Raw genomic sequence first — 25226 nt, forward strand, 5'->3', positions numbered from 1 at the left:
CAGATGAAAGAAGGCTGGTTACTTTGATGTTGTTTAGGTTTTTTTTCCTGTTTTGATGTTTTTGAATTTTATGTGGTTTAGCATGATCTTGCAAAGGCACTATACGGCCTTTGATGCAGACATTAGGTGACGCCGTGCTGATGCAGCTTGAGAGCTGAATCTATGGAACTTGTCAGCACAGTCCTAGAGGGTGGGTTGCTGAGTTGGTTAATTCCAATCTATGTAACACAAATTCCTGGGAAGGAAGTCAGCAGAGGTGGGTGTGGATTGCACTATAACCCCCCCTTACCAGGCCTGGTAAATGCACAGGAGAGGATTGAGTAGATGAAGAAAACCATTGCTTTCCTTCTAGCCCTTGCCAACAGCCCCCTCCCCTGTCTTCCTATCGCAAATCCCCTATCATGCTTGCTTTGAGATGTCTCTGGTCATCTCTTATTCCCTCTTTTTATTTTATTTTATTTTCATGTCGCTTTTCAAATTTCAACAACGCAACAAACTTTATACAGAAATTCTACAAGAAATAATGATAAAGAAATGTGTAAAATAGACATTATAAACCCCAAAAACGAAAGTCTCTGCCCCAATTACTAGAACAAAAAGAAGACAGAGAGGGGGCGTGTCCGAGCTCTAGACAAGATGGACGCCTGAACTCTTTTCTCCTCCTCAACTTCTGCTAATTTTGAAAGCTGGATTTATTTTATCTACTTGAACACAACTTTTTCTCATCTGTACTAATTCAGGAAAATGTCATCGTCAAAACCATGTAAAATGGATGTGCCAGCTAGCTCAACTACTGGTATAAAAAGAACCAAACCTGATCCACCGACTCCAGAAAAATTGTCACCTGAAAAGAAAGCTGCAACTGCCAGTGACATAGTTTTGGATGAGCTGCGAGCCCTGAGGGAACTAACTACCAAACATTTTGAAACAACAAAGGAATTAAAAGATGATTTGGCAGAGATTAACACTTCACTATCCAATTTCCAGATGCGAATAGAGAAGCTTGAATCTCGTGCTGATGCTGCAGACTTGAAAATGGCACAAACACAGAACCACATGGAAAAAGAAATCAAAAAACTAGAACAGGATCTGGAAGATCTGGCCAATAGGAGTCGTAGAAATAATTTACGTATTATTGGCTTAAAAGAAGGAATTGAAGGAACGGATATGAATAACTTTCTAAAAAAATGGTTGCCTAAAGTACTGAATTTAGACCCTGAATGCACCATTGACATTGAACGCTCACACAGAGTACCATCAAAGATGCACCAAAATCACCAAGATCCCCCGCCCGATTGTGGTCAAACTACTGCGATTCCCGCAAGCCCTTCAATTACTTACCGCAGCCAGAACACACACTGGCATCATCATAGATGGAAAAAAGATCCACATTGTTCCAGATCTGGCTCAAACCACTTCCAGGAAAGGAAATCCTTTCTGGCCATGCGTCCGAGACTGAAATCCATGAATGCTCGTTAAGGTCTACAATATCCCGCACGCATGATTGTCATCATCAACAATGCCACCAAAGTATTTGAATCTCCCGATCTTCTTCAGGCTCATCTGGATCAGATCCAATCGCAGGGCATGGGAACCTGACTGTCTTTTTCTTGCTCATCGGTTCCAGTCTGAGCACTGCTATGGTTCCTGTAGTTGTAATTTACCTGACTGACTTTACTCGTATTGACTTTCATTGCTCCGAGTTCTTTTCCTGCGTTAATAAGTTCTTATGATGATCTTTTAAAAGTTCTAAGCTCTTGTTGTTTAATCCTTGTTCGCACATATGCTCTTGCAACCATTTTGTTTTGCCTACTTCTTCTCATCTCCTTTTCCTTTCCCGCACTCACCATGACTCCATTTTCTATGTAATGAATTGTCCCGGTGTGAACAAAGAACACTGTAATGATTTTGACTTTTAAATTTTTCTCTGTGCTGCTCTATCTCCTCTCATGCTTGACTCTCATTTCACATTTCATCTTTCTATCCTTTTTTTTTTTTTCTTCTCTATGTTAAGCGGTAAGGTTTTCTTCTCCTCTGTAACCCTGCTTGTTTAGCACATGCGTTTTTCTATTACCTTGCTAAATATAATACCATTTCCGGTAAGCAGATCTGCTTTTCCCACAGTTCCCTGTTCTCTCTTATATAATCTACATGTGCTTCTTTACTTTAATTACTGTTTACTCTTGCAATATGAACCTGCGTTTTATTTTGGTTATAATCTAGTCTACCTCAGTTTTCTAACGATAATCTAATGTTAATTGTATTCTGATCTTCGATTACCCTTATTTTTATGTTTACTCTGTCCTCTAATCCTACCTTTATTATACTGACTTTCCCTTTATTTTGATATGTTTCCTCTGTGATTTTAACTAATCTGCTCTTTTTTCTCTCCTTTTCTTCCTTCTGCACTGATTACTTTTTTTTCTGACATGTGCAATCTTGCTTCTGGATTTATTTTTAATGTACTTTTTTTCTTACTTATTTGCTTCTGGTTTTCTATTGACTCTTTTGTCTTCCCTATTCTTTTAACAACTTAATCTTAATATGCAAATATATATATGTATATTTGTATATTAAGATTAAGTTGTTAAAAGAATATATAATTTTTTTTTTTTTTAATATCTATGGGAAGTATATTTTATCTACTTTTATGATACTTGTCTTTTCATTTGCAATTTTTTTACTAGCGAGATTGGAATACTCTCCCACTTTCCATTAACCCTGCTTTATCTTCTGCTGTTTAAAGACCTAGAACTCCTTCACATTGATTTATGTTTCCCTTGCTCTATATATGATTTACAATACCATTTCAATGTTTTTATACTGTTTTATGTCCTCCTACTGATCTGACATCTGGTATCTGATTCTGATATTGATTTTTTAGGCTCTACACACGAATATGATTTTGCTCGATTCATGCTACTGGCTCAATGGTATCCTATTGTTTTACACTGATTTTATAACATTAATTCTATTCTCAATTATTGAAATATTAATTTTACTTGCCTATTTAGATAAATTTTGCTCACTGTTATTATATATGCTGTTATCAAATGCCTGGTTTTTAACTAGATTATATTTCTTTTACTATTGCTTAACATACTGTTGTTGGTTTTATTATTGTGTTTTTCCAAATACCCCCTTGCTGCTTGAAACCCATTTCTACGACATTTAACTCTCCCTTTATTCACCTTACATAATGATTTCTCGATCTTATTCTTTTGATCTAGAAAGTGAATGGTGTTTCTTTATGACTCCTCTAATGATAAATTGTCCCTGTTTATTCCCATGATCTATAATATTGTTTAGTTCTTTTTACTAAGCTATTATTTAGATATTGAATTTGCTCTCGTTACTTTCCTATTTTATGTATTCTTAATTGCATATCAAGTTGAAATTTATCTACTTTTATTGTTAGTCATTTTGACCATCTTTTGATTCACAATATAGCTCTTCTGGTTATTTTTAATGAATTGTATATTCGATGCAATTTACCCTAAGCTCGGTTTTTTACATGAGTTATATTATTCCTCACATCAATATTTTGAATTTCTATACTTCAACATCACATGTACTATACTAATTGACTGCATATGTATCTGTCCTTTGTATTCCTAAATTGCATACCACTTTCCCTCTGTTAATTGATGATTTGACTGCCACCTGATGACCCCATTACCTCGTTTTATCTTCACTTTTATATATAACATGAATGTTTTAGTCTTTCCCTACCCGTTGGGCTTTAAATGTTTACTATACGTAGTTCTACCTCCAGCCTTTATTTGGAAATGTCTTATGTTCTTTGTGTTTAATCCTTTACTAATTGAAATAATTATTGACATTTAATATTTATTACTGTATTGAACCCCTCAACTCTGGCTTTCCCATAATGTGTTCTACATATAGGAGGCTGACTTCTCCTCAGGCGTCTCTTGTCTATCTGCTTTTCCCCCTTTTTTTCTCAATCTCTGCACACCAGCTGAGCTTTTTATAGCTCTTCATGCATTTTCTGTTCTTTTTCCCTCAGAGGCCCTCCTTTGCTTCTCTTTTCTTCTTTCTTTTCTCCCCCGAGACGCAGTGCTTCAACTGTACAAACAAAATCCTAATTTTTTTATGGCCTGCAATAAATTGCCTTCTAATCTGTCGTTCGTATCATGGAATGTTAATGGCTTGAGACACCCTGTTAAAAGGAAAAAAAATTCTCACTCATCTTAAAAAACTTTTTGCAGGAAAGTCATATCTCTAATCTCTCTCATTGTCTAGGTGCCAACAACTGGGTAATACAAGTAGCAGAAGCGCCAGCTCTTGGTAGAAAACATGGGGTAGCAATCCTATCCCATAAATCTGTCCCCTTTCAAATCCTAGAAGCCAAACATGACACAGAGGGCAGATGGCTAATAATTAAGGTACAAACTATAAAGTAGTAGGAGTAATAATAATCGATTTGCTGGTAGCATTAATCTATCAGATATACCAGCTTTTACTATTGTAAGTTAAATCTTATAACATTAATATCTTTAAACACATGAATGAATCTAAATAAATAAATACAATATATTGTGAAAAGTGATCAGTGTCTCATTTCTTGCATGCGAGCCACATGAAGATCATATCAGGACCATCGTATCACTTTTCTGTCCCTCTATGATAGTAAATATTAATACACTCTCTATGTTATAAATAATATAAAATAATGAATGTATTGCTGTAATAAATAAATATCTATGAATATATACGTATGTGGCACTTATCTTGTGAGACGGTCTGCTATTGTGGCTCCGCAGATAATAATTCAAATGATAAGTGAAAAAATGTGTTGTCAAATCATATCAAAACGGTGCAAAAATACAAAAGTGGGTTTAAAATCAACTTCCCATCCTGATTAAAAATATAAATACTTGACTCCTCAACCCAGTTCTGAGTTTCGCCGAAAAACTGGCTTCTTCAGGAGGAGTGATCACTAAAACAAACAATAATACAATAAATGATTATTACCCTAATTAACCCATTTAAAATTTACTACTATTCACAATCTTTTTATTTCAATTCTTTAATATCAAAATATTCTTATAAATTATATTTTTTGAAAAAATTTTGAAAAAATCTAATATAATAAAATGCCAGGCCGCGCATGCGCACTCAAAAGTCGTGCTCCCTGATCCGTCGCGGAAACACGACTGCGCATGCGTGGCCCCGGCTGCGGCGGCGGCTTTCAAATTAAAAAAAAAGTTACACAGCTGCGGCGGCCTTCCTCACCCCCGCCTCTCACTGTGAATGGTACCGGCTCCTCTCTCGCACTGCACCAGGATCGAGAGAGGAGCTGCAGCAGCGGCTTTCAACTAAAAACAAAACAAAAAAAATACACAACTGCAGGTTGCCGCTCTCACCCGGCTCCCACTGTGCGGCTGAGCGCTGGTGGCCGGCGAACCCTAATTGCGGCGGCGGCTTTCAACTACAAAAACAAAAAAACAAAAAAAACAGCTGAGGGTAACAGCTCTCACCCGGCTCTCACGGTGCGGCGAACCCTAATGAATATTTAAGCAAAGGAAACAACCGGAGGCTGTCCCTTCTCGCATTCTAAACAAAAAAAAACCAAAACTGCTGCACACAGGGAAGAAATGCTGCTGTAGCTGCTGTACAGGGAAGTGGGGAGGGAGGAAAATGCTGCACAGGGAAGTAGGGAGGGGGGAAATGCTGATGCACAAGGAAATGGAGGGGGAGGGAATGCTGATATGGCTACTGTACAGAAAAGTGGACAAGGGGAGATAAATGCTGCATAGGGGGCAGAAAGAGACAAATAGAAAGAAAGACAAATAATAGGAGGGAGGGAGACAGAAAGAAAAGAAGAAAGACACAAGGACAGGGAGGGAGACAGAAAGAAAGAAAGACAGACATACATATATTCTAGCACCCGTTAATGTAACGGGCTTAAAGAATAGTATATAAGAATATTTTGATATTAAATAATTGAAATAAAAAGATTGTGAATAGTAGTAAATTTTACATGGGTTAATTAGGGTAATAATCATTTATTGTATTATTGTTTGTTTTAGTGATTACCGTATTTTCGCGGATATAACGCGCACCATTGTAAAACGCGCACAGGGGTATAGCGCGCAGAAATCACGATGATATGTACAAAAACTTTTCTATACCGCGCTCAGGCATATAACGCGCATGCTGCCCGACTCTCCTCTGGCCACCCCGACTCTCCTTTCGCCCTCCCCGACTCTCATCTGGTTGCCCCGACTCACCCTGACTTTCGGTGCACTGCCCCGACTCTCCTCTGGTTGCCCCGACTCACCGTTCACCCGCCCTGACTTTCGGTGCACTGCCCCGCCTCTCCGTGCCTGTCCCCCTTGAAGTCCTGTCCCCCCTTGAAGGTCTGCCTGTCCCCCCTTGAAGTCCTGTCCCCATCCTGAAAGCCTGATGCCCCCCCTCGACGTCCGATTCTTCTCCCCCCTCGGCAGGACCACTCGCACCCCCACCCCGAAGGACCGCCGACTCCCCGACAATATCGGGCCAGGAGGGAGCCCAAATCCTCCTGGCCACGGCGACCCCCTAACCCCACCCCGCACTACATTACGGGCAGGAGGGATCCCAGGCCCTCCTGCCCTCGACGCAAACCCCCTCCCCCCAACGACCGCCCCCCCCCAAGAACCTCCGCCCGTCCCCCAGCCGACCCGCGACCCCCCTGGCCGACCCCCACGACACCCCCACCCGCCTTCCCCGTACTTTGTGTAGTTGGGCCAGAAGGGAGCCCAAACCCTCCTGGCCACGGCGACCCCCTAACCCCACCCCGCACTACATTACGGGCAGGAGGGATCCCAGGCCCTCCTGCCCTCGACGCAAACCCCCCTCCCTCCAACGACCGCCCCCCCCCAAGAACCTCCGACCGACCCGCGACCCCCCTGGCCGACCCCCCCACCCCCCTTCCCCGTACCTTTGGAAGTTGGCCGGACAGACGGGAGCCAAACCCGCCTGTCCGGCAGGCAGCCAACGAAGGAATGAGGCCGGATTGGCCCATCCGTCCTAAAGCTCCGCCTACTGGTGGGGCCTAAGGCGCGTGGGCCAATCAGAATAGGCCCTGGAGCCTTAGGTCCCACCTGGGGGCGCGGCCTGAGACACATGGTCGGGTTTGGCCCATGTGCCTCAGGCCGCGCCCCCAGGTGGGACCTAAGGCTCCAGGGCCTATTCTGATTGGCCCACGCGCCTTAGGCCCCACCAGTAGGCGGAGCTTTAGGACGGATGGGCCAATCCGGACTCATTCCTTCGTTGGCTGCCTGCCGGACAGGCGGGTTTGGCTCCCGTCTGTCCGGCCAACTTCCAAAGGTACGGGGAAGGGGGGTGGGGGGGTCGGCCAGGGGGGTCGCGGGTCGGTCGGAGGTTCTTGGGGGGGGCGGTCGTTGGAGGGAGGGGGGTTTGCGTCGAGGGCAGGAGGGCCTGGGATCCCTCCTGCCCGTAATGTAGTGCGGGGTGGGGTTAGGGGGTCGCCGTGGCCAGGAGGGTTTGGGCTCCCTTCTGGCCCAACTACACAAAGTACGGGGAAGGCGGGTGGGGGTGTCGTGGGGGTCGGCCAGGGGGGTCGCGGGTCGGCTGGGGGACGGGCGGAGGTTCTTGGGGGGGGGCGGTCGTTGGGGGGAGGGGGTTTGCGTCGAGGGCAGGAGGGCCTGGGATCCCTCCTGCCCGTAATGTAGTGCGGGGTGGGGTTAGGGGGTCGCCGTGGCCAGGAGGGTTTGGGCTCCCTCCTGGCCCGATATTGTTGGGGAGTCGGCGGTCCTTCGGGGTGAGGGTGCGAGTGGTCCTGCCGGGGGGGGGGATGTATCGGACGTCTGGGAGTCGGCCGGGCAAGAGAGCTTGGGCTCCCTCTTGCTCCGATCGTGGATGCGGGTGCGGGTGGGAGCGCGTGCGAGCGGTCGTTCGGGGTGGGGGTGCGAGCGGTCCTGCTGGGGGGGTGAATCGGGCGTCGGGCGGGGTGGGAACTATGTTTAAAAACTTTTGTATACCGCGCTCAGGCATATAACGCGCGAGGGGTATGCGCGGTACGTAAAATCACGTATAACGCGCGCGTTATATCCGCGAAAATACGGTACTCCTCCTGAAGAAGCCAGTTTTTCGGCAAAACTCAGGACTGGGTTGAGGAGTGATTTACCTTTGGATATTTGGCTTGACAGACACTCTTCCAACTGCATAGTCCCTTCTAAAGCTAATATTGTATTGAATTCCCTACTTAAACAATATGATTTAACTGAACCATGGAGATTACAACACCCTGATGAACGAGACTATACTTTTTTCTCTGCCCCTCATAAAAGTTACTCGAGAATTGACTACTTTTTTATATCTTCTTCCATTCTACCTAACTTAATTTCTACAACTATTAATTCTATTGTCATCTCAGACCAGGCTCCCATAGTGCTTGAGCTAAAATGGCACATAGTAACTTCTACTAGATCTCCCCTCTGGCGATTACCCAACCATTTGCTCTTGGATGAAAGTATCGGACAACGGTTAGACACATACATAGATGAATTTTTTTCAATTCAACAATACTGAATCACTGGACCCTCTTAACTATTTGGGAGGCCTTTAAAGTTTCACTAAGAGGAGAATTGACAAATTTAAAACAAGATAGGAAAGAACAACACAACCTTGAACTTCGAATTAAAACAGGATTTTTTCCACTCCAACGACAAAACATTATTGCCTGAAATATATAAATTAAAATATTCTTATAACAAATTAGCTAGCTTAGCAGTGCAACAAGATATTTTTGTTACTAGTACTAAATATTACATGGAAATGAATAAAAGTAGTAAAATGCTAGCTAATTATCTAAAACGTAAAAGAACTAAAGTACAGATATCCTCTATTAGAATGTCCGATGGGAAACTCCTGTCGTCACGTTCTGACATCTCTGATGCATTTCATAATTTCTACTCTCAGCTATATTCCTCTGAAGCCTCACAACAAATGCCCGGTGCAGATGAATTTATGGCCTCATTACAATCACCTAAACTTGGTTTATCAGACTCTGAAGAACTTCAACGCCCCCTGGCTAACTCAGAAATTCTTCTAGCAATAAAACACCTATCCTCTGGAAAGTCTCCAGGGGTTGATGGTATCACAGTAGAATTTTATAAACTCTATAAAGATAAACTTTCTAGTACACTCACCAACCTATTTAATTCCCTTAGCCAAGAGTCATTTCCTAGACGCTGTTATTACAGTTATTCCAAAACCTGGAAAAGATACTAAACTAATCTCTAATTACAGACCTATCTCTCTACTTAACACTGACTATAAAATCTTTGCGACAACTCTTTCAGCTAGGCTACAGAGTTCTATTGGCACACTTATTTCTCCGCACCAAGTGGACTTTATGCCGGGCAGACTTATATCAGACAACTCCCGTCTTTTCTTTCACCTTGCTTCTCTTGCTCGTACTATCAAAGACCCCTGTATTGCTCTTTCACTGGATGCTGAAAAAGCATTTGACAGAGTCGAATGGTCGCATCTTTTTATGAAGATGCACTGGTTTGGTTTTCCCTCTCAATTTATCGACTACGTCAAAATCCTATACTCATCGCCCAAGGCTTCTGTAATTACAAACAACATTCTATCCACTCCTTTCTTATTACATAGGGGCACCAGACAAGGTTGTCTCCTTTCACCATATCTATTTAATATTGCTCTTGAGCCTCTCCTCCTAGCAATCAACTCTTGCAAAAAAATTACTGGTATTTCACTCAACAAGCTAGAATATAAATTGACAGCCTATGCAGATGATGTACTTCTATATCTTTCTAACCCGAACCAATCTCTTCCAGCCCTCTTTGATCTGATACATTATTTCGCTATCTTTTCTGGTTATAAAATTAATCAAAATAAAACGGAAGTTTTACTGCTTAATGCACACTTTCACCAGACCTTAGTCAAACCATTTCATCTTATTTGGCCTCCTACCCATATGAGGTATTTAGGTATTGATCTGTAGGCTACCTTATCCGCTAAGGTTCACAACAATAGTGAAAAATGAATAGTTCATATCAAAACTCTGCTTCAAACATGGCACCCACTCCATCTTTCATGGTGGGGCAGTATAGAGACGATTAAAATGGTTGTTGCCCCCAAAATAAATTTTGTACTCAGTATGATCCCACAATTATTTCCAACTTTGTTTTATAAATCAATTGATAAAACATACTTCTACTTTCATATGGAACCGGAAACTGCCAAAAATTGCACTCAAAAAACTTAAATCTCCAAAAACTACAGTGCGGGAGTATTATTGCCCGATTTTCTTTCCTATCATAAGGCCTTTATACTATAACAATCTCTAGCAGATGGCTCTCTTCTACATCTGAATTTAGTCCCCTTTGGCCCTTTGTACCTTTTCCCCTTCATTAGTCACGCTGTTAACACCTCACTCACCATTACATGAGACTAATCCCATCATTTCTCAATCAGTCTCATGCCTATTGAATTTAGATAAATTGTTGGATGTCTCTATCCTTACTTCTTCTTTGGTCTCTTTAAGTTTCAAGTTTCAAGTTTGACCTTTATTTGATAAATCGCTTATAATAACATCTAAGCGATGTACAGTAATAAAAACCAACAGAGTGTGGTAATACAATAAATTTGCAATAGTTACTCATAAAACAAACAAAATTAGACGAACAGGAGGGGGTGGGAAGGAAGGGGAAAAGTTACAATGTTGTTCTTAGTTAGAGAAAGACATCAAAAGGGAAACACATTGGGTAATAAAGGGTTATTAAAAATATTGGACCTAAAAAGTGCTAAAAAGGTGGATTTTCATATGTCAAACGCGTCTTGAAATAGGTAAGTTTTTAAAATTTTCTTAAAAACAACGAGGTCAGTTTCATTTTTAATGAAGTTTGGAAGGGAGTTCCATAGTGAGGGTGCTTATATAGCATAGTGAGGGTGCTTTATAGCACAATCCACGATTTCTAATTGACAAGGTGCCAATATATTGGCTAAGTTGGTCTAAATTGGGTATTTGGTCTCTTGCCGATCTTTGTACACCAATTATGCAACTTCTGACCTTTGCAGAATTACGAGACAAATTTGCATTGCCAACCTCAGCTTTCTATCAATGGTTGCAAATTACCACTGTTATTTCAAAATCAAAAATTCTACATTCTCTTATACAAGAAACTCCTTCCTTGATTCCTCATTGTTCTCGACTAATTGAAGCGGGCCATATAGCGTCCCGATTTTATAAATTGCTTATCACACCTTATATGAACACAGATGCTTCCCTTCGTGCAGTCTGGGAACTTGATGTGGGGCACCCAATCCATGACAGACAATGATCAGCTATTTGGTCTAAAGGCATTAGAACCATCTCCTCTGCAAATTCGATCCAATTTATGTTTTTCTTACACCATAGGACAACTTGGACACCCCAAAAACTTCATACAGCTGGTCTACTCCCTGCTAACAAATGCTGGAACTGTAAGACCCTTCCTGGCACCTTACTCCACATGATTTTCGAATGTCCACTTCTACAAAACTTTTGGTTAGGCATTTGGTCTATCCTTAGTTCAGTATTCAAACTTAAATCTGATCTTTCTCCTTCGACTATATTGCTAAAATCAAAAGTGCCAACAATTAATATCCCTTTTACTCAACACTCACTATTTGATACACTCATCATCATAGCTTTAAGACTTATACTCTCTAACTGGAAACCGTTTGACTTTCTTTCTGTACATTTTTGGTTACAATCGGTCGACTCCTCCAATACAAACGTGAGTTCTTGATTTCTACTTACTCTCCCCCGTCTACCAAAGTTTTTATTAAATGAGCCGATTTTACAGAATATTTGAAGTCCCTGTAACCTAACCCTTTCGCAGCATCCTTTATCTTCTATTCATATGCCTATTGGCTGTTTTCTCTTTTTTACTTCCTTCCTCCCTCTCTTTTCTCTGGGCCTCTGAGGGTCTCTTCTTTCTTCCCTTCCTTTTTCTTTTCTTACCCCTTCCTTTTATCCTCCTTCCGTTGATTGTTTTATATTTCCCTCCTATTGCCTTTCTCTAGCCCCTCCCCCTTTTTCTTTCCTCTCCTCCTTTGTCTTTTTACCCTCCTTTCTATTGCCCTTGCTCACCTTTAGATCCAGGATTATTGTATTTTCTATATAGTACCATTCCCCCTTCAACATTGTTGTAATTATTATATGCCACCAAACATCCTGACTATATATTCTTGAGTACTGTATTTCTTGTGTACCGCTTTCCCTCTTGTATTTTGTTTTTGTATTTTACAAAATTTTCAATAAACTTTCAAGGAAAAAAGAAGAAAAAAAGCAGAGATGACCAATGAAATTCAAACACTTTTTATTAAAAGAACGCGTACAAAGTGTGTTCTAATTTTGGACTCCTTTTACTAAGGTGTGCTAGCGTTTTTAGCACACGCAGAAGATGAGCGCACGCTAGCTGAAAAATTACTGCCTGCTTTAAAAGGAGGTGGTAGCGGCTAGCATGCCTTTGTAAAAGGAGCCCTTTGTGTTCCGCCTCTGCATTTTTCTGAATCGTGCCTTCTAGGCCTCCTTGTATGTCGGAAATGCCGTACACCTGGAACCCCGATTTGTACCATCCTTTAGTGGTGATCTTTTAAACAGAACTCCTTACTTTTGTCTCTGCCCTGTGGAAGCGGAAAGAATAAGTTGATCCCTTACTGTTATTAGGACAATACGTCCATTACCAAAGGGTATTAAAGGCTTTCTGAAGACCACAATTTTGTTGGTGTGAAAAACGATCCTTCTTAAGTGGGTAGTGGAGGAAGCCCCAGTGATGTCTCTCTGGAGAATAAAATTCAGCCTCCAGACCAACATCACCTGGCAGCCTGGCATAGGAAAGCCTAGTTGTGCTGCACAGAGGCGTCTTATGTCGTCTTGGGGGTGGGTTAGGGACCCATAGAGAGGAGGACCTATGCCCATAAGCCCCTGTAATCACTGCATTGATACTTAAACATGTGCACTGCCCTATACACCCTCAAAATCCTTTTTTACTGGCATATAAGTGGCTCCTACAGCCATAAGGGCTATTAGGGTGGTAGATAAGTGAGTCTAGGGGATTCTGGAAGTGGTTTGAGGGCTCACCATGACCTATAAGGGAGCTGTAGTGAGGAGAAGACGTGGCACCCTTTTTGTGAAGTTCACAGCAGTGCCCTGTAAGGTACCCCACTATTTAGGTGCCATGGCTGGGTCTATAGTCCATCACTTTGCAGACCCCTCTCACGTCCAACAGGGCTTGTTGTAGGCGTTGTGGACTTGGATGAAAGGTTGGACGAAAATGTGGTATAAAGATGGACGATTTAGCGACTTGGACAGTCAGATCGTCAGGACTTATAGTTAGACAATTTTCGAAATGGAAAAAAATTTGGACGTATTTTTCAAAAATGCGTCCTAGGCTGTTTTTTACTTTGGACGACTTGCGACTTAGACGAAAACGGACTTAGACGTTCCTTTCAATTATGCCCCTCCACATGTTTGAGGCGGCAATCCACATTGTGGGCTCATTTTACTAAGATGCGCTAGTGTTTTTAATGTATGCAGCAGATTAGCGTGCCCTAACCCCATGCTACGTGGTTAGAACTAACGCCAGCTCAACGCGTGCACTATTCCGTGTGTTAAAGCCCTAATGCACCTTAGTAAAAGGAGCCCTCTGTGACTGAAAGCGGTTAGAGAAACCGTGATTTCAAAGTCAAGAATTTCACGATAAGTACTGGGAGCTTGAAAAAAATATATGAATGCTTAAAGATTGTAACAATATAAACATTAGAAATGTAGAAATGTGATATCTACAGCAAGTGTTTTCCGGATCAGATATTATTATAAAACCTGGGATTGAGTTTCTTTGAAGGAAATGTGTTGTGTAAAACCAACAAAGCAGCATATGTGGTCTATAGTCTATAGCATATGTGGAATACGTTCTGTGAATGAGACTAAGAAAACATCAAATAAAAACATTTTTAGCTATTCAGTGTATATTGCTTGTTACTTATAAGTATATACCTTCAATGAAAGAAACGAAAATAAGGGGAAATTCAAATAAGCAGGGAATTTAGATCATTTATTATTCTATTGTCCATTTATTATGGCTTTTTGGAAATCAATTTGAGGCCAAATTAATAGTTTGTTAGAAAATCATGTGGCATTATCGTATGATACAGTATTATTTGGAATGTCTATGAGGGCTAAGAGCCAAATATCTTCCCAAAATAATAAACTCTTACTTATTTTAACAGGAGTCGCCATACAACAAATAACCTGCAATTGGAAAAATTGGAATAGATTAAACTACAGTTTTTGGTGGAATTCTGTGTGTCATATTTCTAAAATGGAAAGAACATTAGCTCTTCAGAAAGGGAATTTTAATAACTTTCAAGATGTGTGGGGGCCATTAACATATTATTCCAATGAATAGGTATCATTTTCCCTGATTTGTACAAATGAAAGAATGGGGCGGGGGAGGGGGGACTTTATCATATGATATAAGCGTTATGAGATGTTGAAAGGATGGGAGGGAAAGGGATAATTCTATGGAATATGAAGAATTGTAGAATTTCAAGTGATATATTTAATTTAAAATGGTTGATACCTTTTGATGCACTTGATGTAAGTTATAAAAATGAATAAAGAATTTAAAAAAAAAGAAAATAAGGGGAAAATATTATAAGTTTCAGAATATTTTAAATATTTATTGTTTTAAAGAATGATGAGAAGAACTGAAGTAGATATAGGGCTTCCTTTGCAAAGGGTTTTTAGCGCACACACCGGATTAGCGTGCGCTACCCGAAAAACTACCGCCTGCTCAAGAGGCAACTCTATCTACTTAAGCCTAACTAAGAAAAACCTCCACAGACTCCAACGGATTCAGAATGCCGCGGCCAAGCTCATCTTCGCTAAAAGTCAATTTGACCATGTCTCCCCGCTCCTGGCCAAGCTCCACTGGCTTCCGATAATCGCCAGGGTCCACAATAAATGTGCCTGTTTAACTTTCAAAATCCTATATGGTATCCTCCCTCCCTTTATCCCTCTTTCTTGGAATTCCTCAAACCCTAATACCACCAGATCCTCCCACAAATTAAAACTATCCTTCCCCTCGCTAAAAGGCATTTCCCACACAGGAAAGCTAGGGACCTCCCTCCACTTCAAAATCACTGAGCTCTGGAACAACCTTACCTCCCCTCTTCGGAACTTGAGCTCTCTCCAAGTTTTCCGCAAACATCTGAAAACCTGGCTTTTCTCAAAAAATGTAAGTCTCCCTCCAATTTAGGAATCAAAGAAACTCTTATATCTTGGCATCCCAAGTCCTCTAAATTCTCTTCACACTTCTACCTCTAACCCTCTGTTGTAGTTCCTTCCTATTTCTCCTACTGTAAACCGCGTCAAGCTCTACGAACGTGGAGATGATGCGGTATACAAACCTAAGGATTAGATTAGATTAGATTAGCTTAGGAGGCGGTAGCAGCTAGCGCGCGGGGCATTTTAGCGCGCGCTATTCCGTGCGTTAAGGCCCTAACGCACCTTTGTAAAAGGAGCCCGTAATATAATTCATTGAAAGAAATTTAAAAATTAAAAGGAAAAAAACAAAGGAAGTTAACCCCCCCCCCCACTAATAAGGGTTGCTGGTGGTTGGAAACCGATGATTCGGTCCAAACAGTTGGATATTGAGACCTTATGGCAGATACTTTCCAAGTCTGAGGCTATTCCACCACCTAGTTAGTTGGATAATAAGGGACGGATAATATCTCCGGGTTTTATGATACAATTTTCTCAATGGTATAAATATAATATATAGTATTTTATCTGATAAACATGATTTAAACATGAAAGGACGTAACATGGGCCTTGTTTTGGCTTGTGTGCTTTCATCAGGGGGCCCAACGTGATTTTAATGTACATGTAATAAATGTAAAAGTAATTCAGAAATAAACGAAGATTTGAATCGGTATAATAGTTTTCAAGAAGCTAAGCGTTACAATGGAGTCAACACGTACAGGAGTGACTGGGGATTGTGCCTGCCTCGAAGAGGCCACTAGACTACCACAGCTTCTAAAGGGCTGTGGAGTTGGTCAAAAGCAAGTTTGGGTAAAATGTACCAATTAGGCTTAAAATAATGTATCGCTAATTTATCATTTTATGCTTTATATATTGTGGTAAGGCTGTCTGGCTAATCAGCGCAACCCAGATTGTGACAAGGACCTAGACAGAAGTTGTTCAGTTCTTCTTAAGGATAAATACTGTTCACCAAAAAGAAAAAGTTAAGTCCATGAATAATGGTGGTACCTTTTGGCACCCTTTATCATTGCCTGTGCCTGCTGGGAAAAGCCTGATCTGGAGGGCCAGGAAATGACAATGGCCACTGTCTCCTCTTCTGCCTGATTAAACCCAGTGAGTGCCTTCAAATGTCTAGAGCAGGGGTTGGCAACCTGCAGCTCCCGAGCCATATGCGGCCTCTAAGACCTACCAAAGTATCTGGTGGTCCATCGGGGGGTCTTTGTGGCAGGAACGTGACCCTCACTCCTGCCTCCTCATGGCTTTCTTCTAAAATGGCTGCTGTGACCTCTTGCTGCAGCTTGCAGTATTACAGGAAATGCCACGAGCACCTGCAAAAGGTCACAGCAGCCATTTTAGAAACAACCACGAGGAGGCAGGAGCATGAAGGCCGCGCTCCTGCCATAAAGACCCCCGATGGACCATCGGGTCCCTTTAGTAGGCCTGAGAGGGGGGCTACCTATACGTGGAGGGGGTGGAGTATTATGGGGTTGAGCTGCCAGAAGAGGGCCATGCTCTTGCCCCAAAGACCCCCCTCACACAACCACTGGACCTGATACCTAGGTAGGCCCTTGGGGGGGGGGAGGAGCAGTGTTGGGTTGGAAGAGAGATCAAAGGGTCAAGATTGCTTTAAAAAGGTTGCTGACCCCTGGTCTAGAGGCTCTAAACTCTACCCCCTAGTTAACTTCCCCATCTATAGAGATGCTTGCTTCTTCCCGCTACAAATTAGATTGGCCTTCCTTAGTTCTCCCCTTTCTTTTTTTAAAAGTGCAGTGCCCCTCCCCCTTTCCTGTCAGGTCCCGTGTCTCTCAACTCTTAGGAGGAATGTCATTCTTTTCATCTATTCTAGCTTTAGAATGGAAATAGGGATTCAGAGCTCCCTCCTGTGGCCACTCTGAGACAGGACACCTGTGCCTGTGAGTGAAGAGTACAGTATAATCTTGTTATAATGGACTCGCTTATAACGGAACCTCGTCTATAGCAGACAAGGTCCGCTGTTCCAGTGGCGTACCTAGGGGGGGGCGGGGGGGCGGGCCGCCCCGGGTACCAGCCCTAAGGGGGTGTTCCCGGCCTTGCCGTTCAGTCCCCCGCCACCCCCGAAGGACCGCTCGCCCCCCTGGCCTCCCCGCACCACCTATGAACAGCCGCAGCAGGATCGCGAAGTCAGCGTCAGCATCCCTGCGCTGCTTCCTACGACGCGATCCCGCCCCTCCTCTGACGTCAGAGGAGGGGCGGGACCGTGGCGCAGGAAGCAGCAGGGATCGCTGACGCTGACTTCGCGATCCTGCTGCGGCTGTTCATAGGTGGTGCGGGGAGGCCAGGGGGGCGAGCGGTCCTTCGGGGGTGGCGGGGGACTGAACGGCAAGGCCGGGAACACCCCCTTAGGGCTGGTACCCGACGCTGACTTCGCGATCCTGCTGCGGCTGTTCATAGGTGGTGCGGGGAGGCCAGGGGGGCGAGCGGTCCTTCGGGGTGGGTCGGGGCATCAGGCCTTCAGGGTGGGGCGGGCGGGCAGGCAAGCAGGCTTTCAAGGGGGAGGGGGTGACAGGCAGGCAGGCAGGCCTTCAAGGGGGGACAGGCCTTCGGGGGGGGGGTGCAGACATTCAAGGGGTGCAGGCCTTCAAGGGGGGCAGGCAGGCCTTCAGGGGGGTGCAGACCTTCGGGGGGGGGGGTGTAGGCCTTTGGGGGGGTGCAGACCTTCAAGGGGGTGCAGGCCTTCAAGGGGGGAAAGGCAGGCAGGCCTTCAAGGGGGGGACAGGCCTACAAGGGGGGGGGACAGGCCTACAAGGGGGGGGGACAGGCCTACAAGGGGGGGGACAGGCCTTCAAGGGGGGGTGCAGGCCTTCAAGGGGGGGTGCAGGCCTTCAAGGGGGGTGCAGGCCTTCAAGGGGGAGACAGGCCTTCAAGGGGGGGAAAGGCAGGCAGGCAGGCCTTAAAGGGGGGACAGGCCTACAAGGGGGTGGGACAGGCCTTCAAGGGGGGGACAGGCCTTCGGGGGGGTGCAGACCTTCAAGGGGGGAAAGGCAGGCAGGCCTTCAAGGGGGGGACAGGCCTACAAGGGGGGGGACAGGCCTACAAGGGGGGGGACAGGCCTACAAGGGGGGGTGCAGGCCTTCAAGGGGGGGACAGGCCTTCGGGGGGGTGCAGACCTTCAAGGGAGTGCAGGCCTTCGGGGGGGGGGGGCAGTCCTTCAGGGGTGGGGTTTAGGCCTTCAGAGGGGGACAGACCTTCGGGTGGGAGGTAAAGTCCTTCGGGGGGTGCAGGTCTTCAGGGGTGGGGTGTAGCCCTTCGGAGGGGGGACAGACCTTCGGGGGAGGGGGGTCCTGGTGTAAAAGTACACAGAGGGAGAGAGGGAAGGGGGGTTCAAAGATACATGCATATGCCAGACTTTGGGGGTTAGAAATAATGGGTCTAAAAACAGAGGAGTGGGAGAGAGATGGTGCATAATGGGATTTAGGGAGGGAAGGAACAGAAAGGGAGAGAACTTGGAAACAGGGGATGGTGTGGAGGGGGGATAGAGATACTGGATAGGAGGATAGTTGGGAACAGAAAGGGAGAGATGGTGGATCCTGGGGTGGTGGGGAGTTGAGAAAAGGTGAATCTGTGGATGGAGACAAAAAAAAGGAAAGATGCCAGATCTCCGGGAGAGGGAAGGGAAACGGAAGGGGAGAACAGAGATGGCAGACGGATGGTTAGCACGGAGAAAGGAGACCCTGGCAAGCAAGACAACAAGAGCCTGGGACCAACAAGATTTGAATATTGATCAGAGAACAAAAGGTAGAAAAAATAATTTTATTTTCTGTTTTGTGATTACAATATGTTAGATTTGAAAAGTGTACATGAGACAGCTTGAAATGGGAACTTTTCTATTTTTGTGAATGGCAAGGCTGAGTTCAGTTAAAATATATGCTTTATAAGAAAATATAATAATGTGTTTTATAAAGTTTATAAGCATTGCTGGCATACTCGGTGAGGTGTTCCTAGTGTTGGTGGTGGTGGTAGCATGTCAGTGTGTTGAGAGGAAGAGGTAGTCTGGGAAATTCTGCTGAGCAAACTCTGGGCCCATTTCCACCCCCAGTTAGTCCACTCCACTCAACTGGTTCACACACTGAGTGGGTCTTTGGGTGTTATTTCTGGGTAGTTGTTTTAGAATCTCTTCCAGTGGTTTGTCAGTATCTCCTTCTGGTCCAAGGAAGGAAACTTTGTCAACCTTAGCATTGACCTTCAGAATATGTTTGTAACAGCGCTGCTTGTGTGGCATTAGGCTATGTAGTGATCGAAAGAAAAAAACAGACCTTTGCACATTTTTGCACTATATGGTGGGTGTATGAGGAGATTCATTTCCTGCACAGTTAAGTCCATTTTTTCTACTGAATAATAGTATAGGTACAATGAAAGTAAATAGCAAAAATGTTTGAGTAGATAATTAAGGAAATCTTTTTCATATTGCTTGCTTATGGACTGGGAAAAAAGACTGTTCAAGCAAATGTCTCCAGAACTGCTTTAATGGAAAAATGTGATTTTTTTTTTTTTTAAGTACTTTGTGAAATTTATTGTTGTTGTGAAATTTATTGTTATACTTTGTTTAAACTTAAAAAGCGGTGTCATTAACAGTGAATCTAATCGAAAAATCGATTCAACAGGGTGAATCGGATCGAATGAAATATTTTTCTCTGAATCGGGCAGCACTATTGGCTACCATGAGAATGGGCTACTGGGCATGATGGACCATTGGTGTGACCCAGTTAGGCTATTCTTATGTTATGTTCTCATCTGTAGGGGCCTTTGTTTTCACTTCTTATTTTAATGTATTTTTTTCCTGGGAACTTATCAGTGTTTTTTTATAATGGGAACAAAAATGGAAGAGAATTAATGTGTGTGGAATGGGGGGTAACTAATTTCTTCAGCTAAATAATTCAATCCACTTCAAACAGACATAGGAGAACTCACGCACCATTCACACACCCTCCAACCAAAAACGTCAAAAGAAAAAAACTGTTCGACAACCTCCTAGCCATTCGAGCTGCAACACTTGACCCCCAACTCTACAACCTATTGACCTCGACCACAAACTACAAAACCTTAAAAAAAGAAATAAAAACCCTTCTATTAAAAAAACACATAAAACCAAACTAACATAATCAGAACTGTCCCAAGCATCACCTGCAACTACTCCATATGTACTTCTGATGTCATGACAATTCAGACATAATTTATGTTATGTTATGTTTGGAATAATGGTTACATAAATGAGGTTCAATAAAAGAAAATTTTCTGTGGGAGCATTTGTTGGAACTTCTGTTATCCTGATTTCTTCTATCTGTGGGCTTTCTTTAGCTAACCTACTTATCTGGGGCTTTCCACTTCTGCAGCTGCCCTTTTCACGGTCCACTTTGCGCTTGCACTCTCTGGGGAGGGGGGGTTGGGTCTGGGCTTGGTGGGGTAGGTGTGTCTGGTAGTTTTGTCTGGGTGGTGGCTGGGTGTTTCTTGGGTGCTTGTTGTGCGGATTGGTGTGTCTGGTGAGCGGTCTGGGTGTTGTTGCTTGTGGGGGTTTTTTTCATTATAAAATATGGCTGAGGGTCTAGTCCGGCTTATTATTCTTGTGGGTTCTGGGGTGGGATTTGTTTGCTTGCCCCAAGTTTTGGCCTTTTGTTGTGTATTGCTATGCCTCTCATTGGCAATTTTCTCTTGGGAGAGGCTTGTTCATGCTTGTTGTTGCTGTTACTCTCATTCTGTGTTCTTTTTGATAATGTATAAGTTTCTGTACAGACCATGGTTGCTTGTCTGGACCTTTTGCCATTCTCAATAAAAATACTTTGGAAAAAAAAAAAAAAAAAAAAAAGAAAATTTTCACTGCCTGTTTCTATTCTGACCATTTATTCCATTTCATGGTTATTGCAAAAAAAAAAAAAAAAAAAAAAATTTTACATGAGGGGGGGGGGGGGGGGTGTCAAAAAATGATGGGCCCCGGGTGCCACATACCCTAGGTACGCCACTGCGCTGTTCCCAGCCATGCGCCTTTATAAACATGCAGAAAATCATCACATATAGCGGACTCGCATATAAGGGACTTTCGGATATAACGGACAACCAATTTGGTCCCCAGAGCCGCTTTTAGCTGTAGTTTAGTTCGGCTATAACGGACATGCAGGCTCCGTGGCATGCCGGTGATACAGTATCAAAATGCAGCCCAGAAGAAAATGACAGATGATTTTTCTTTCCAGTACAGTATGACATAATTCTTTAGAACATCTTTTAGTGTTCTGACTTTGCAATCATTTCGTGCCGTACCAATGTTTTGCTGAGTTTTCTTCTTGATGTTTCTGATATACTTGTGCAGTGACTGTTGCTCATTGATTGTACGTTTGTTTTAAGTTGACCTAAATAAAGTAAAAAAAGAAACAAAAAACGCAACTCTGGATATAATGGATTGTTTTTCCAGGTCCCTTAAAGTCCGTTATAACGAGATTATACTGTATAGATATCTTTATTTTTTTTTTTAAAGTTCAAACATTTTATTGCATTTTTAGAACAAAATAAACTAAGGAGATATATATAAGTAAAACATAGTTATATCATTGCCATTATCAGAAGGGAAGAAAACCAATCATAAAACCCAGCCTGAGAAAATGAAAGAGTCATGGGATAGGAGGTATAATGAATCCGTGAAAGATAAGTGGTGCTTGTGAGCTGACCGATGTGAATAGGCGCATATAATATACACCTCCAGTCTGTCTGAAGTCTGCATAACAATGATGGCTTTTATATATGACGCCACGGGAAGTGTTTCATGAATCCTGCCCTCTTCCTGTCTGTATAGGAAGTAGCTGATCTTCTCTTCCCTCCTTTTCAGGTTACTCCAGTGCTGTGTTGAAGTTTTCCCAGACGCTGCAGTCTTTCCAGTTTGACTTCATTGGGGACACCCTTACAGATGATGAAATCAATATTGGTAAGCAGGTTTTTAGTCAGTGCAGGTGGGAAGAGTGGGAAATGGCTGAAGGCAGCAAGATTTGCAGCTCCAGTGTCCTGTGAGTGACCCTGGGAGAGCAAGAATATGCATTGTCTAACTTATTCCCAGCCCTGTCCCTGTGCCAGCAAGCCTGACTCATAAATGTGCTGCTGGACCACATTTTCCAAACAGGCTTTGCAGATCTGGGATTTATACTTGGAGCTGCCGAAGCCCATGATCTCAGCTACTCAAAGCCCTTCAGCAGCCTAACATGTGCAGGGCTTGTAGAAGGAAAGCATGGACAGAAGAAAGCCTCTCTGCCTCTTTCCACGTGGGTGGTCATAGCACACTCAGTTTTTCCCTTGATTTGAATGCCTTGATTGCATCTGCTTTTTGATTAATTTGAGTAGAGAGGATTTTGTTTTTTGCAGTTAAGAATGAGAGTAAACTTCTAGTAGAATGATAATTCTGACCAAAACCTTTAGGGTTCAAATCCCAGTGACGCTTCTTGGGCAAATCGCTTGACTCTCTATTATCTAGGGGGCTTTTTTACTAGTTAGGTTGGTGCCTTTGAATTGTGCGCGAGTCCTAGCGACTTTTACTAAACAGTGATAAAAGTGGCCAATTTTTCTATTTCTGAAATAATGGCCAAATGCAAATTTTTCCATTAGCACGTAGCCATTTAATTTAATTTATATAAGAACATCAGCATAGCCCTACAGTCCATCTAGCCCAGGGGTCTCAAAGTCCCTCCTTGAGGGCCGCAATCCAGTCAGGTTTTCAGGATTTCCCCAATGAATATGCATTGAAAGCAGTGCATGTACATAGATCTCATGCATATTCATTGGGGAAATCCTGAAAACCCGACTAGATTGCGGCCCTCAAGGAGAGACTTGAGACCCCTGATCTAACCCAGTATCCTGCTTCCAACAGTGGCCAATCCAGGTCACTAGGTTCAGAGCTGACTACAGCCCAAATTAGTACGGAAATTCAGCATCTTGTAAGCGGTATGGACTCCGATGCTAATCCCGAGTTAATTAGCATACGTCGATGCTCGCACACTAAAAACTGTGTCTTGATGGTAGGTGTCCTACCGCTGTCTAATGGACCAATCGGGACGCATGTAAAAACTAAATTGATGGGGCGAAGGACGCCTACAATTTAGGCATTGAGCACGTGCGTAAGAACATAAGAACATAAGAACTGCCATCTCCGGATCAGACCCATGGTCCATCAAGTCCGGCGATCCGCACACGCGGAGGCCCAGTCAGGTATACACCTGATGTAGTTTTAGTCACCCATATCCCTCTATGCCTCTCATAAGGAGATGTGCATCTAATTTGCCTTTGAATCCCAGCACAGTGGATTCCTTGATAACCTCCTTTGGGAGAGCATTCCAGGCGTCTACCACTCGCTGCGTAAAACAGAACTTCCTGACATTTGTCCTGGACTTGTCCCCCCTTAGCTTCAAACCATGTCCTCTTGTCCGTGTCGTGTTGGACAATGTAAATAATTTATTTTCCTGCTCTATTTTATCGATGCCTTTCAGCATTTTGAACGTCTCGATCATGTCCCCTCGCAGCCTTCTCTTCTCAAGGGAGAACAGTCCTAGTTTCTTGAGTCGTTCCTCATATTCCAAGTTCTCCATACCTCTTATTAACTTCGTTGCTCGTCTCTGCACCCTCTCTAACAGTTTTATATCCTTCTTTAGGTTGGGAGACCAATGTTGGACACAGTATTCCAAGTGTGGTCTGACCATTGCTCTATAAAGCGGTATTATGACTTTCTCCGATCTACTCGTGATTCCTTTCTTTATCATGCCTAACATTCTGTTTGCTTTCTTTGCCGCTGCCGCAAAGATGCCTAGGCACCCCTATGGACACTTAAGGCCAATATGAGTGTGGTTTTTACTTAGGTGTCCAGAGGTGTACCTAGGCACTTATAGTAGGTGAAGTGTTGGCCTACATTTAAGGCGTCTGTAGAAGAAAATAGACGCGATTCTGGATGCAACGCCTGCCGGTGATAAGCAGGAAGTGTCCGTTTTGCAGGCGTCTACCACTGCAGGTGCTGTTTCCAGAAGCTGATTAAAACCCACCTTTTTTTTTAAGCAGTTTTGACAGGACTGGAAGGTTCGATACTGGACGATAAGTACTTAGGAGTAGGGAATCTGCTATTAAAAATGGTATGAGCCAAAAATCCAAAAAACTTGCTATACCACTTTGCTTTATAGGTCGCAATGATCTCGTAGATAGGCAGTAGATCATAAATTCTGTCGTGTAAGAGGCAGTAAATCATTCGATGCACTTGAAAATATCCTTGCAAATATAGTTCAGCGTGTTCATATAATCCCTGATGTCTGGGAGCCAAAGCCTGGGCGAAGAAATGTTTTTGAACATTAATCTACATTTTTGTAAGGACGCTTCAGCCTGTAATGAAAGTGGCAATCAATTTCATAAGCAGATGGACTTCTAGGCAGAATCAAAGTGACAGGATGATCCAGATTTGATTGCAGATCCTCATACATATGCAAATAGGCCCGACACAGCCTGTGTTTTGGTGGAAAACAGCCTGCCTTGGGGGTCAAAAACTGTATATGCAAAAAAAAAACAAACCCCGAAACCCAAACACCCCATAATATGTAATAAGTGAAAGTCAAGCTCAGATATATATGAACCAGATTCAATGCTGAGAAATGGTAGGATGTTGGAGTCCCCTATAATAGGGAAAGGTTCGGATTCATTTATATGAATCAAACCAATTTCTTTATTTTAACTTGGTTGTAAGTAGCATGACTCCCCAAATATTGTGGGCTAGAAAAGGATTATTTTGTGTTTGTAATAATATATAACTTTGTATGTGAACCTTTTTTTTCTCGGTATCATTTGATATTGTAAATCATTAAAATTTTTTCAATTAAAAAAAAAACTAAAAAAATACTAACCTAAAAGCGTCGTAGAGAATTTCTTCTTTTGA

General features: G+C 43.1%; 1 protein-coding gene across 1 annotated transcript in view; it reads left to right on the plus strand.

Moving 5' to 3' along the window:
• The window catches only part of OPHN1 (oligophrenin 1), a 234600-nt gene that overhangs the window by 64444 nt on the left and 144930 nt on the right, over positions 1-25226 (plus strand). The window contains exon 2 of the mRNA XM_033945796.1: positions 22158-22253. Within this exon, the coding sequence (XP_033801687.1) occupies positions 22158-22253 (96 nt within the window). The remainder of the gene's footprint in view (positions 1-22157; positions 22254-25226) is intronic.

This window comes from Geotrypetes seraphini, chromosome 5, assembly GCF_902459505.1.
Source record: "Geotrypetes seraphini chromosome 5, aGeoSer1.1, whole genome shotgun sequence".
Lineage (NCBI taxonomy): Eukaryota > Metazoa > Chordata > Amphibia > Gymnophiona > Dermophiidae > Geotrypetes > Geotrypetes seraphini.